Source organism: Microtus ochrogaster, linkage group LG3 (assembly GCF_000317375.1).
Source record: "Microtus ochrogaster isolate Prairie Vole_2 linkage group LG3, MicOch1.0, whole genome shotgun sequence".
NCBI lineage: Eukaryota > Metazoa > Chordata > Mammalia > Rodentia > Cricetidae > Microtus > Microtus ochrogaster.
Window position 1 is genome coordinate 27,416,281 of NC_022029.1, and position 14,480 is coordinate 27,430,760.

General features: G+C 40.3%; 1 protein-coding gene across 1 annotated transcript; it reads right to left on the minus strand.

The window, feature by feature from the left end:
• Window positions 1–3,085: 3,085 nt before the first annotated feature.
• On the minus strand, window positions 3,086–10,737 carry LOC101997185 (olfactory receptor 10H2-like). Its single transcript, XM_013351302.1, has 2 exons — window positions 9,804–10,737; window positions 3,086–3,153 (listed from the first exon to the last, which is right to left on the minus strand). Exons 1-2 carry the CDS (start codon window positions 10,732–10,734, stop codon window positions 3,086–3,088), a joined length of 999 nt encoding a protein of 332 aa, XP_013206756.1. The 5' UTR covers window positions 10,735–10,737.
• Between the last annotated feature and the right edge of the window lie 3,743 nt (window positions 10,738–14,480).

Genomic DNA, 14,480 nt, shown 5'->3' on the forward strand with positions numbered 1-14,480 from the left:
TGAGGGAGAGGGACTTGATCGGGGGAGGGGGAGGGAAATGGGAGGCGGTGGCGGGGAGGAGGCAGAAATCCTTAATAAATAAATAAATTAAAAAAAATTTTATTTGGATTTCAGAGGTCCAAGCTGCAGTCCTCATCCTTTTATGGCTAATTCTTTAAAGCTGTTGAGCTGTGTCCTTAGACCCTCTCATATTATGATTGTCTCTACCACCCCCTCACATCAGAGAAAACACAAATCCAACTCCATTTTTTGGAACATTATGACTCCTTCCCTTTACCTTACATCCCACCCACCTGCAAATCAAGATTAGATCTTGTTTTAAACTGACATCTGGCTCAGCTTGCTACTTAAAACAACTCTTTTGACTCTTCCCTTGTCACACTCCTGTCATGTACTCTTTCTCTTGGTGTTTACTCTCATCGATGTTCATATTATCATACAGCTTCTCTGTGTTTCCTAGTTTTATTCTACTTCTAGCCAATGGATTACAGAGGAGTACAGGGGCTTATCTGATCCATTGCTAAATGGTAGCATATGATAGACTCCCAATTATTTGTTGAATAAATTGATTTAGAATGCTAAGAAGTAAATCTAACCAGGTGAAACAAATTTGTCTCTTCAGTTGCTAAGATTGTGCAGTAAATGTGTAGAAATGAACTTTTTCATCCTTTGTATAAGCCTGCCCTATAAGAAGTACCTGCCTTCTAAGACAAAGAACAAAGATCAAAAATACAAGATCAAATGGAGGCAATGTCTGTGAACGTCATTGCATGGTGCTTCACACACACATTCAAGAAAATGACACCTATGATTCAGTCATACTAGAAGTTTGACTTGAATTTTTCATCAGACTGATATGAGACATTTGAAGACCAACAACTTTATTGCATATGTCTTGGCAAGTAGTGTGGGAGATTCTACAGGACACTGGACCAAAGCCTGTGGTCTACAAGTAAGAGAAACGGGGAGACGTATTAATAGTGCTCCAATTGAAAGTCACAGTCTCTTCTTCCAGAATCCCTTTTGCCAGGAACTGACTACTCTCTGTGGTGCTTCACCTCCAAGAATGGTCCCCATTACTCATCGCATGGCAGCGCTTCACAGAAGTGACAAGCAACAAGCTTTCAAAGAGAAATGGTGACCTGTTGGGATGATTGTGCACTGTTTTTAAATGACAGAAAGAAAATTTTTCCTTGGGTAAATTGTTCTTTATTAGACTTGGTTTCCTAGCACTGAAATAGTTGTAATTACAATGATTAGGAGGGCTGCTAGAATTAAGGAGCACATCTGATGTAGGACAATTGAGAGTTTCCAGCACAAAGAAAGCATGCCTGAAGTAGCCAGCAAGGAGGCTCAGTGGGTAGACATTTGCCACCAAGCCTGATGACTTGAGGTTGATTTCTGGGATCTGATTGGTAGAAGGATGGAACCAACATGCACAAGATGTCAAGACTTCCATATGTGGTACATGCATGTGTGCAATTGTGCACATCTGTAAAAAAATACAATAAATAAATAGAAATTGTTTTTAAAAATAAAACAGTTAAGAAGTACCAGCTTTAAAAATCATTTGTGAACTCCATGTTCCAATATCCATGTTCAATTAAGGGATACAAGAGAGAGGCCATTGTGTCTGGGATGTTGCCTGAGGCTCAGTAGTCACACAGAGAAGTGTGTGTGTATATCTCTAACCAAGACAAGAACTAGGAATCAAAGAGATATAACCAGGTGATGAGCATGTGGTTAATAGATGCATAGGTCAATGATATTATTATTTGATATTATATTGGTTCATGTGAATATGGAAGCTTTGACATACCATAAACATAAAAGGGCACATCCAGGCTGAATCCCAAAAAGTCACTGGTACAATTAAGGTGTTCAAGAACCTAATAATACAGATTCCAAATTGGATCTGGTAGTGCTGAGTGCAGAAGAACCATGTCCCACCTCATTCAGGGAGGGAGAGGAAACATGAATATAATGGCTCTTTGAAATTTCAGTCAGCTTCTCAACAGATTAGACTGTACCCATCTACAACACCCTGGGGAGGGTCATCTATTTTATAATTTGTACTATCTACAATTCGTACCAGTTACTGTTCTCAATGCTATAATGAAATAACTGACCAAAAAAGAAAAGAATTAAAGAAGGTTTATTCTGGCTTGTATCTTAAAGGAATACATTCCATCCTTGTGAGGGAGCTTCTGTTGGGGAAGGCATGCTGACTGGATTCTGGGCAGCCACATTGTATTTGAAATCAGAAAGTGGAGCGAACAGGAAGTGGAGCTAGGCTATAAACCTCCAGGCCTACTGCCAAGTGACCCATTTCCTCCAACAATATTCTACCTACTAAAAACTCTACAACTTTACAAAATAGCACCACTAGATGCTGATCAAGTGTTTAAATATATGTGCCTATGGGAAACCATTTTACATTCAAACCACAATACAATCAAATGCTAATGTGTTCAAGAAACACTATCCTGGCATATCTAAAAACACTGCTTAAAAATCAGGCATATGAACAGTTCATGACCTAGATAGGTTTGTTGAGTGAATTCTAATTGGTATTAATAATAAAAACCCAGAGTCAGATATTAGCGTATATGCTGAAAGATCAGAGAAGTAAAGGAGCCAGCCACTAGACATACCTTTTACCTCTATGAAATTCTCAGACCAAAGCAGGCAAGATCCTGTCTATGAATCCCCAGAATAAATGCAGTCTCTATGAAACCTCAGACTAACTCGAGCTTCTGTCTCCTCTTGCCTTGTATTCCTCTCTTTGCCCAGCCATATCACTTCCTGTATCCACCTTCCTAGTGCTGGGATTAAAGTCATGTCACTCCTAAGTAGTGGAATTAAAAGTGTGTGCCACTACGACCTGGCCTTTATGGCTAACTAGTGGCTTAGCTCCGTGCTCTGATCTTCAGGCAAGCTTTATTTGTTAGATCACAAACAAAATGTCACCACATCTGTTGACACTTGAAATTAATTACCGTGTGAATGCAGTTGTAGGTTACAAATAAAAGCAAGAGTGCTATGGTTTGGGATTGGGATTCGTTCATCCCCATATCCCAGTTTTTCACCCCACTGTGGTTCTTCCTCTCCTAGAAGGCATTTGGAAATTCCGGTAGTTGCCAGGCAACGGGTCTGTGAAACAGCAACGGGTCTGTGAAACAGCAACTGATAGAACAAAGACAGGAATGTTGCTTAAGGTTATCTTACAGTATACAGAACAGCTCACTGTCTATATTGGCTATACATAAACGAAAAAAAAAAGACACAAGTCCTGCTATGTTTACTCAACAAAATATACTGAGCTCCTGCTGTGTGTCAGACAGTTTCACATAGCTGATGTTAAACCTTGACTCAGTGGTGGAGAGTGAAGTCAGTGACTAACAGTAGATGCTGTTTTTGAAGAGGACCCAAGTTCAGTTTCCAGCATCCACATCAGGCAGCCCACAAGCACCTATAACGCGAGCTCTCACAAGCCCAACGCTCTCTTCTGGCCTCTGTAGGCACTAACTTACATGCACAAACCTGCAAACACACACACACACACACACACACACACACACATACACACACACAAAATTAGAAAGGAAAATAAACTCTTAAACAATTATGACCCAATTAGACAGGAACAACAATCTCAGTGGTTGCATTTGACAGGGACTATACATACAATGATACGTGCATAGTGTTCAAACACACCTATCACATGTAGGTTATTTGTGCTATATATGGCATGTAGATGTTAATATAACACAGAGCACATATATGTGTTTATATGTACATAAAACAACTGTGTAGTCAGAATTCCGCCTCTACAGGCTCCACATCCTTAGATTTAACAATATGCAGACTGAACATATTAAACAACATTTCATTTGTTTATTTATGTATGCATGGTATGTATATATTATGCATATCTCTGAACACGTAGAGGGACAGCTTTCAGGAATCAGTTCTCTCCTTCCCTCATGTTGGACCTGGGGATTAAATTCAGACCAAAAGTAGGAGCTTTTACCCACTGACCCATCTCACTGGCCTTGGCCATATTTAAAAGTGGCATTTGCACTGTTTTCTGCTTATTACCTAAACAATGTAGGATATAACAGTTTATACAGCATTTATAGTGTATTACTCTTTCCAAATAATATATAAGTGATATAAAATACATGGATTATTTTTTTGGTTTCCATTGTATATGACACTAAATTACATGAGGAATTTGTATAGCCTCAGAATTTGGTGTCTTGCAGGGATAGACTAAAACCAGTCCTCACAGATAGGCACAGGTGGTTGTATTAGTTAATATGTATAATAAATTTTGACAAACTCTAAATGAACTACAATGAGTGGTTTTAATAGAGAAGAGCCATTCGGGGGGCATCAGTGAAGACATTCCTGAGAAGGTGGCATTTGGGTCAGATCTTAATGCACATAGAAATAAAAGAAATGGAATCCCAGAAAGATGCTAGAGCAAATGGGAGGAGCCTAAGGTCTGAGTTGGCTTGGTTTTCCACAGGAGAATGCTGTGGTTGGAAAGCTGAAGAGAGTCAGAGATTGAATGTGGATGCAAAGTGGTGATTTATCATGTGATTCTCACCATAAAGCTAGAATTAGATATAACAAAGCAGCGTTTTCAGAGTTTCTTATTGGGAAGTTCCTTCTGGCCGCTGGGGAGAGACATCTTATGGTAAGATAAGAGAAAAAATACCTTGTGTAGGAGCCTAGAATTTACCCACAAGCAAGGCCATTGGGTCAGTGTGGAAGGAAAGAAAAACAGTAGATTGAAGGCAGCCTATCTCCTTTCCCAAGCTAGCCTTGTTCTCTAACAATGAGTTTCAGAACACTTAGCTCCAATTAGTCTAGGAAGGGGTGTCTGAAGGTCTGGGGACCTCCATGTCAACAGCCCTGTCTTTGTGTACCTGCCCTTTAATTACATCTCTGGGCTCTGCCCCAGGGAGACCAAAGAATGCACAGAGGGAACCATTAAGAAGGAAGGAAGAGCAAACAGTAAAGAACGCAGGGAGTATGGGATTCAAAATTAGAAGCTGATTAACAGAGAGGGGAGGACAGGGTTTCTGGGTCCTGGTGGGAATCACCAGTGTTAACGGTCAGAATTGGAGGTTAGCATGTGGGTCTCATTAGTCACATACTGCTATGTTGGCAGGCTTTTTAAAAATTTTGCATTTACTCATTCTATCTTTAGAAAATTAATGATGGTTTGTATTTGTAGTCTATGGAAAGAAAAGAAATGTAAGCATTTGTCATTGTTGAGGAAAGATTAGCAGGAAAGACAGTCGTGATGAGCACTCAACATAGAGACACCAAAAGTTTCATTAACGTTCATAAACTATGTTCAGCAAATTGCTTTTCACTCCACATTTTCCTCACTTTTAAAGTAGATATATAAATTTATATAAAGCATATATATGTATAAATTATATATAAACTTTATATTTTGTATATTATATATATAAATTATACACACATATATGTATGGCATTCGGTTTGAGACACTGATAAATACAAAGTTAAAATATTTTGATGACGTTGTCTTGTATGTCCTATCCTCAGATTTGCTCTTTAGCTGAGGAAATCCTTGAACACATGATCTTCTTGCCTCCATTTCAGAATTGCTGAAATTAAAAGCATGCGCCACTACATCCAGTTCAAAAATAATTTTAAAAAAATCCACGTGAGCAAGTGTGTCATTTTAAATGAAGAGAGGGTAGCATGCTTCCCTTCCTAATGTCCATCACCCTGACCTCAGTTTAAAAATATGACATTCATCCAGTAACTCTTTTGGCTGTTTTAAATTTATATGATAGCTAATGCTAACTAAAGCAAATAATCAGGTTTGTTTTAATTAAAAAATGTAAAGTGTGTGTGTGTGTGTGTGTGTGTGTGTGTGTGTAGGTCAGACAACAACTTGCAAAAGTTGTTTTTTTTTTCCTTCCACCGTCTGAGTTTCAGAGCTAGAACTCAGGTCATCAGGCCTGGCATCCGTGCCTTTACTAACTGAGCCATGTTTCTGATCCAAAAATTTTTTATTTTATTTTTTTTAACCTTTATATTACTTCATATTTATCCAATTAAACAACTAGTTGACTTTTTCTCTAATGACCACAGGGAAATAGTGGTGAAATTACTAGAGTACCAGCTACATGTGGTGCACACATGCCTTTGATCCCAGCACTTGGGGGGCAGGGGCAGGAGAACCTCTTGAGTTCAAAGCCAGCCTGATCTGCTGAGTGAGTTCCAGGACAGCCAGCACTACACAGAGAAACCTGGCCTCAAAAACAAATAACTAAACAAACAAACAGCAGCAAAAACAACCCAAACAAAAAACCTTTTCTAGGGTATAACTACTGAGCCCTCTTTGCTGTTATCATTTTCACCAGAGGAGCATTAACTGTTCTTCAGGACTTGTGCTGGCTGCTTAGCTCTTTTCATCTGTGACAATTTCAGGCATTGATGAGTAGGCTACCTTGGCATCTGTAAACCTTCAGGTTTTATAGGGAAAGCAAAGGATGTCAAAGAACTTGCCTTTAATTTTTTAAAAGCATTTATTTACTATTGAGAGGAGCCGTGGGTACAGGAGAGATGCAGGAGTGCACACATGCTGTGGCACACATACGGAGGTCAGAAAATAATTGGGAAGAGTAGGTTCTCTTCTTCTACCGTGTGATTTCATGGATCAAACTCAGGCTCAGTGGTCAAGGACTTTTACCTCTAAGCCATCTCACTGGCCCAAAAATCTGTCTTTAGAAGAGGGCATGAGTGTTTTAGGATAAATCACTTGGTATAGCTTAAGCATTCCTAATGTGAAAATCAAAATCTGAAATATCCCATGATTCCACAAGTGGAAATTTCCACATTTGACTGTGTGATGAATCACATCAGTTAACTCAGATGCAGTTACACTAAAATTACATGAAGTTGCATTTAAATTTGTGCATACGATGCTTATGAAACAAATATATTTTTATTTACATTTGGATCCTATTCCCAAGGTATTTTACTACATACATGGACATATTCTAATATCTAAAAATATAGCCTGAGACATTGTTGGTTCTAGACATTTTAGATAATAGAAACTTTTCCTATATTTACTCATGATGCTCATTTTTTTATATCTATAATCTCTGCCTTAAAACACGAGAGCCAGTTTGTCTCAATTTACAATGTACCCCCCCCAAGTCTTGTACACTTAATGTTTTTTTTCCAAATAATGATAAGAATATGTCCCTTATTTTGAACTCATTTGGTTCATGCATTCCAGATTTTGTCTCTCATTCCCATGAACTTTCCTTTCCCAACCTGGAAAAGGCCGACATTCTGAATTTACAACCCATGAGAAATACACTTCTACTTCTCAGTTCCAACTCCAAAAATAAGTTCCATTCTAACTTTGTAGTTTAGTTGGTAAGACTTTAGTTAAATGTCTTATTCTCTTTATATTTGCTCATCTTCAAAATGGGACTAATGACCCTACCTCCTCTATAAAGCAAAACAACTCATATGCTTTTCCTTATTTTACTTAAGATCTCTCATTACTCTTTTGGGAAATTCAAATCAAAAGCTCAATAAGACTGGGACTATAGCTCACTGAAATATAATCTACTATAGTTCTACTAGTAAATAGAATGCCTACCTACCATACACTGCCCACTTGGTCTGAAAAGCAGCCCTACAAATTTTAATTAAAACAATGGTGCTAGCTAGCACATTGACTCCAATAGGTAAGTAAAGGTACCAGAAAGGAGAGTCCTGAATTTTAACCCAGAAAGATGGAGGGAGAGTTTTAACTGACTCTACAAAATTGTCCTCTGACCTCCACTTCATAGTATACACACACCCTCACACACATACACACAATAAATATCATTTAATAAATCTTTTAAATAAGATAAAATTCATTTAAACATACCAAAGTGGCTATAATCAGAAAGTCAGGAAATGATGAAGAGTTGTCAAGGATGTGGAGAAATCAGAACCCTCACACCCAGCTGGTGGGAATATAAACTGAAGTAGTTACTTTAGAAGATATTTATGCCAGTAATTCATATAATTAAGCATAAGTATACATTATCACCCATAAATTTCATTCCAGTATATACAGTAAAAGGTATGCCCAAGTGGTGGTGGCACATACCTTTAATCCCAGCACTTGAGAGGCAAAGGCAGACAGATCTCTCTGAGTTCGAGCCCAGCCTGTTCTACAGAGTGAGTTCCAGGACAGACTCCAAAGCTATACAGAAAAACCCTGTCTCAAAGAACCAAAAAAAAAGTTATGAGGACATATGTTCATAAAAAAAACTCTATATAAACATGTATAGCAGCATAGTTAGTAATGGCTCAGAATGCCCATTAATTTTGGGGTGAATGTAGACTGCTCAGTGAATGGAATAGTATGAACCCATGTAAGGAAATAAAGCAATTGTCCACACTACAATAGAGATGAATCTTAGACATGATGTTGTGTAGAAAGATCCATCATAAAAGAATATACATTGACAGGGTGGTTGTGGCACAAGCCTTTAATCCAACCACTTGGGAGGCAAAAGCAGGCAGATCTCAGTGAGTGTGAGGCCAGCCTGGTCTACAAAGTAAGTTCCAGAACAGCCAGGACTGTTGCACAGCGAAACCTTGTCTTGAAAAACAAAACAAACAAATAATATATATTGTATGTGTGATTCTATTTATTTATAAAAAAATCTAAAGAAATAAATCCACAGATACAGTATATTAGTGGTTTTGAGGGACTGACAGAAAGAGATGGTTGAAGGTTAAAAGTTTCTTCAAGGTTGGAGAGGTGGTTCAATCAGAAAAGTGATTGCCTCACAAGTTTGAAGTCCTGAGTTTGATCCCCAGTATTCACCGTGATGGCTGGCATACACTTATAATTTCAGCTCCGATGAGGCAGAGACAGGAGGATCACTATGGCTTGAAAGTCAGCCAGCCTACCCTATTTGGTGAGCCCCAAATTCAGCGAGAGACCCTGTCTTAAAAATAAAAAATAGACAATTGTGCTGGTAGTGGTGGTATACACCTTTAATCCCAGGACTTGAGAGACAGAGGCAGGCCAGATCTCTAAATTCAAGGCCAGTCTGGTCTTCAGAGTGAGTTTCAGGACAGCCAGGGATACACAGAGAACAATGTCTCAAAAATACTTCCAATAAAAAGGGTAGACAATATTCCTGATGAGCTACATCTGAGTTTATCCTCTGGCTTCAAACATATATACACACTACCGCACACATAAACGCACAAAAGATCTCTCCTCTCCTCCTCCCCCCTCTTTGAGACAGAGCCTCATTATATAGTCCAGGTATGTCTTTACCTCACAGTGTAATCCAGGCTCTTTAGCCTCCCAAGTACTGAGATTATATTTTACAACACTGAACTCAGCTAGGATTCAGAGAAGGGGGTTAGATGAGATAAAAAAGAGTTCTAAAGTGTCAGCTATTGGTTGTGTAAACCTTAAAATGGTAAATTATATGGTATGTTAAATTTGGGATGGAGATACATAAAAATAACCATTAAGAAGAAAGAAGGGGCAAGGAAAAGGGTGAGGGGAAGAGAGAAGAGCTGGAAGGGAGGGGAGAGAGAAAGAGGGGAGGGGGAGAAGATAAATGAGGAGAAGAAAGAAGAGAGAAGGAGGAGGGGGAGAGGAAAAGAAGGAGGAAGAGGAGAAATAGAGAATGGAAAGACAGAGGGAGAACAAAGGAATTTCTCCCTATAACATTTCTTCCAAAAAAAAAAAAAAGAATTAAGTGTGTCACGCTGGGTGGTAGTGGCTGCTTTCTTCATGGTTACCTTCAGCTCCTTGTTCCTGAGACTGAAGATGATGGGGCTGAGGAAGGGGGTGAGGACCGTGTAGGTGGTGGCCATGAGAGTATCACCTTCCTCAGAGTGGGGGCCTTTGGGCTTGAGGTAGATGACAGAGGCAAAGCCATAGTGCACAATCACCACTGTGAGGTGGGATGCACAGGTGGAGAAGGCCTTTTGCCGACCCTCAGCTGATGGTATCTTCAAGATGGCTGCCACAATGAAGGCATAGGAGAGGAGGATGAGGAGAAAACATCCCAAAAGGGCTGTGATGCACACCATCCCTAGACCCTTTGCCACCTCCAGTACATTCTCTCCACATGCCAACTTCAATAGAGGGGGAACATGGCAGAAAAAATGGTGGATCTCATTGGGTCCACAGAAAGTGAGACTGAAAATAGCTGTTGTCACCAGTGTTCCCATTAATGAACCACCAACCCAGGACCCAGCCACTAAGCAGGCACAGCCACCAGGGCTCATGAGCTCATTGTAGCGCAGTGGGTGACAGATTGCCACATAGCGATCATAGCCCATGACTGTGAGGAGGAAAGAGTGTGTGAAGCCGAATGTGAAGGAGAAGAACATCTGGCTGGCACAGGCCAGGAAGGCGATGGAGTGAAGCGTGGAGAGCAGGTCAGCCAGCATGCGTGGGATGATGGCAAAGGTGTAGAAAATCTCAGAGATGGAGAGCGCACACAGGAAGAGGTACATGGGCGTGTGGAGGCTGTGTTCACTCCAGATGGTGGCCATGATGAGCAGGTTTCCCAGCAACGTGAAGAGGTACATGAAGAGGAACAGAAGGAAGAACATCAGCTGAAGGTGAGGGAAGGTAGAGAAGCCAATGAGGAAGAACTCTGACACCAATGAGTAATTTAACCCCAACATGGCAGCCACACCTAAAAGGGGAAAAGGCGCATGACTTAGTAATGAGGTTCACACGGTTTTTTTGTTTGTTTATTTGTTTGTAGGTTTGTGTGTGTGTACTCTTCTTAAAAGATATCTGAGAAGATTCTTCATCTATCTAAAACATGATCAGCGTACCTGAAAAAAAATGTATTTATGAAGTCATCCCTTGGTATGTTTCCAAGATTCTTCACCGCACACTAAAATGTTTTGCTACTCAAGCACATTATGTAATATATGGTGGTATTTGCATAGTCTATGAGGATCCTCTCCAGACCTTAGATTATTCTAAATAGCTTAGAATATCTAACATTATGTACATATCACATAAGTAGTTGTTATACTGAATTATTTAACAGCCAATGGCAAGGGCATGGGGATTGAACTCCACTGTAAAATTGTTTGTCATGAAAGCATATAGGTATGAGTTCATTTTCATAAGCCACATTTTATTTTTTTTTAAAATCTTATTTTACATACCAATCCCTGTTTCCTCTCCCTCCTTCCATTCCCCCCATCTTCTCCCCCACTTCATCCCCCATCCTCTTCTCAAGGAGGAAGAGGCCACCCATAGGGAATCAACAAAGCCTATCACATCACTTGAGGCAGGACCAAAGCCCTCCCCTCGACGCCCTGTGTATCTAGGCTGAACAAGGTATCTTTCTATAGGGAATGAGCTCCAAAGAGTCAATTGATGCACAAGGGATAAATACTGGTTTCACTGCTAGTGGAACCACAAACTGTCCAAGCCACATAACTGTCACCCACATTCAGAAAACCTAGTTTGGTATTATGCAGGTTCCCTAAGTGCCAGTCCTACTAGCTTGGGTCAGTTGTTTCTGTGGGTTTTTCTATCATGGTTTTGGCCCTCTTGGTCGTAATGGCTCCTCCCTCTCCAATAGCTATGCTCTAGGAATTCAGGCCAGTGCTTAGCTGTAGATCTCTGCATTTGCTTCCATCAGATACTGGATGAAGGCTCTATGATGACAATTATGGTAGTCATCAATCTGATTACAGGGGAAGGGCATTTTAGGTACCCTCTCCACTATTGCTTAGATTCTAAGCTGGGGTCATCTTTGTTGATTCCTGGGAATTTCCCTAGTGCCAGGTTTCTTGCTAAACCCATAATGGCTCCTTCTTTCAGGGTATCTCTTTCCTTGCTCTTCCTCTCTGTCTTTCACCTAACTTGATCTTCCTAATCCCTCATGTCCTCCCCACCTCCCCTTCTCCCCTCCCCACTCCCTTACCACCCTCCCCTGTCCACCCATGCTGCCACATTACTGAAGAGATCTTGTCTACTGCCCCCTTCCCTGGGGGATCCATGTATGTCTCTCTTAGGATTCTTCTTGTTTCCTGTCTTCTCTGGGGTTGTAGACTGTGGGCTGGTTATCCTTTGCTTTATGTCTAATGTCCACTTATGAATGAATACATACCATGTTTGTCTTTCTGTGTCTGGGTTACCTCACTCAGGATGTTTTTTCCAGTTCCATCCACTTGCCTGCAAATTTCAAGATGCCATTGTTTTTTGTTTTTTACCACTGGTTAGTACTCCACTATGTAAATGCATCATATTTTCTTTGTCCATTCTTTGTTGAGGGGCAGATGGTTGTTTCAGGTTCTGGCTATTACTTATAATACTGCTATGAACATAGTTGACCAAATGTCCTTGTGATATGGGTCTGCATTTTTTGGGTATCTGCCCAAGAGTGGTATTGATGGGTCTTGAGGTAGATTAATTCCCAATTTTCTGAGAAACCGCCATACTGATTTCCAAAATGACTGTACAAGTTTGTGCTTTCGCCAGCAATGGAGGAATGTTCCCTTACTCTGCATCCTCTCCAGCATAAACTATCTTCAGTGTTTTTTATCTTAGCCATTCTGAGTGGTATAAGATGGTATCTCAGAGTCATTTTGATTTGCATTTCCCTGATGGCTAAAGTTCCTGAGCATTTTATTAAGTGCCTTCCAACCATTTGAGATTCCTTTGTTGAGAATTCTTTGCTTAGATCTGCACCCCATTTTTTAAAATCTGGATTATTTGTTATTTTGATATCTAGTTTCTTGAGTTGTTTGTATATTTTGGAGATCAGTTCTCTGTATAATATGGGGTCGGTGAAAATCTTTTCCCATTCTGTAGGCTGTCATTTTGTCTTGTTGACCATATCCTTTGCCTTACAGAAGCTTCTCGGTTTCAGGAGGTCCCATTTCTTAATTGTTGATCTTAGTGTCTGTTCTACTGGCATTATATTCAGGAAGCAGTTTCCTGTGCCAATGCATTCAAGGTTGCTTCCCACTTTCTCTTCTATGAGATTCAGTGTGATAAGCCACATCTTAAAATCTGGGCGTGATGGGTTACACTTAAAATTTCAACACTGGGAAGGTGGAGAAAGGAAAATTCCTGGGTAACACTAGTCACCTAACATAGCCTTGTCAGTAAGCCTCAGGAACAATTAAGAGACCCTGTCTCAGAAAATAAAGTGGTATCTAAGGAATAATTTCCAAAGTTGGCCTCTGGCTACATACAAGCACAGGGGCACAAATATATAATACACATATACCACACACACACGAGAGAGAGAGAGAGAGAGAGAGAGAGAGAGAGAGAGAGAGAGAGAGAGAGAGAGAGAGAAATATTAAAAAGATCCTTCCCAGGAGAGCTAGCCCGACTCTTGATGGCCTGAAAGAACTGCCCTCTTCCTTACCAGTGGCTTCAATGGGAAAGCTGGTCCTGTACACTTGCCCCAACCCCCACCATGTGTGCATGATACCTGGCCCTAACTCTCACCTGAGGCAGGAGATCTGGTGGAGGCCCAGACTGACCTATTCACCTACCACCCAGGCTCACATCGAGGGCCCTGAGTTGGTCTACTTCAGCATCTACCCAATTTATGACCTATGGGAGAACATGAAGAGAACAGACCCATAGAATCACAGCTCAGGATCTCCATGACTAGGGGCAACAGCAGGATATCTGAGAGAAGTTTCAGTGAGGGTTCATTATTGATGTTGTACCAGGAACCAGAGACCTTGAACCAAACCAACAACAACAATTTCAATGCACATTTGCAAGCACAACTGTCTGGGCATAAGAGTCTGCTGTATGACTCATCACAGCTCCCAGTGCCCCTAAGAGTAATGAGTAGACAGTGGAGAGGTAGGAAAGATGGAGGAGTGAAGTGGTTTTGTCTGTTAAAATTATATTTATTTTTTAGTCCTTCTTTTCAAGGGAGAGGCTACATGCGTGGAGCACAGACAGACATGAAAGGACTGGGAAATGAGTGGGCTTGGGATGCATCATGTGAAATTTCCAAAGAATGAATAAAAACTATGTTAATAAAAAAAGAATGTTGAAGAGAAAAAGGGTAGTTTATTTTCAATGCAGACTCCATAAAACCTGGATAGGACTACATTTGAGACACAAGTAAAACTCACGGGTACAGTGAACAAACTGTAATAATTTGTGCAGGGTCAAACAAAATCAAGTATGTTAAGTTCATGGTCAGAACTCACTAAATAGTAAAAACTAATTAATTAATTGATTAATTAAAAATTAGTGGTCATACTACTATTTTCAAGAGATTTATCTGAGGCCAGGAGAAATGGCTCATCTATCTCATCTATGAAAAGCAATGGCAACCCCAGCAGCACAGACATTAAGGGCCTCATTGAATAAATGGGACCTCCTGAGACTGAGAAGCTTCTGTAAAGCAAAGGACACTGTCACTAAG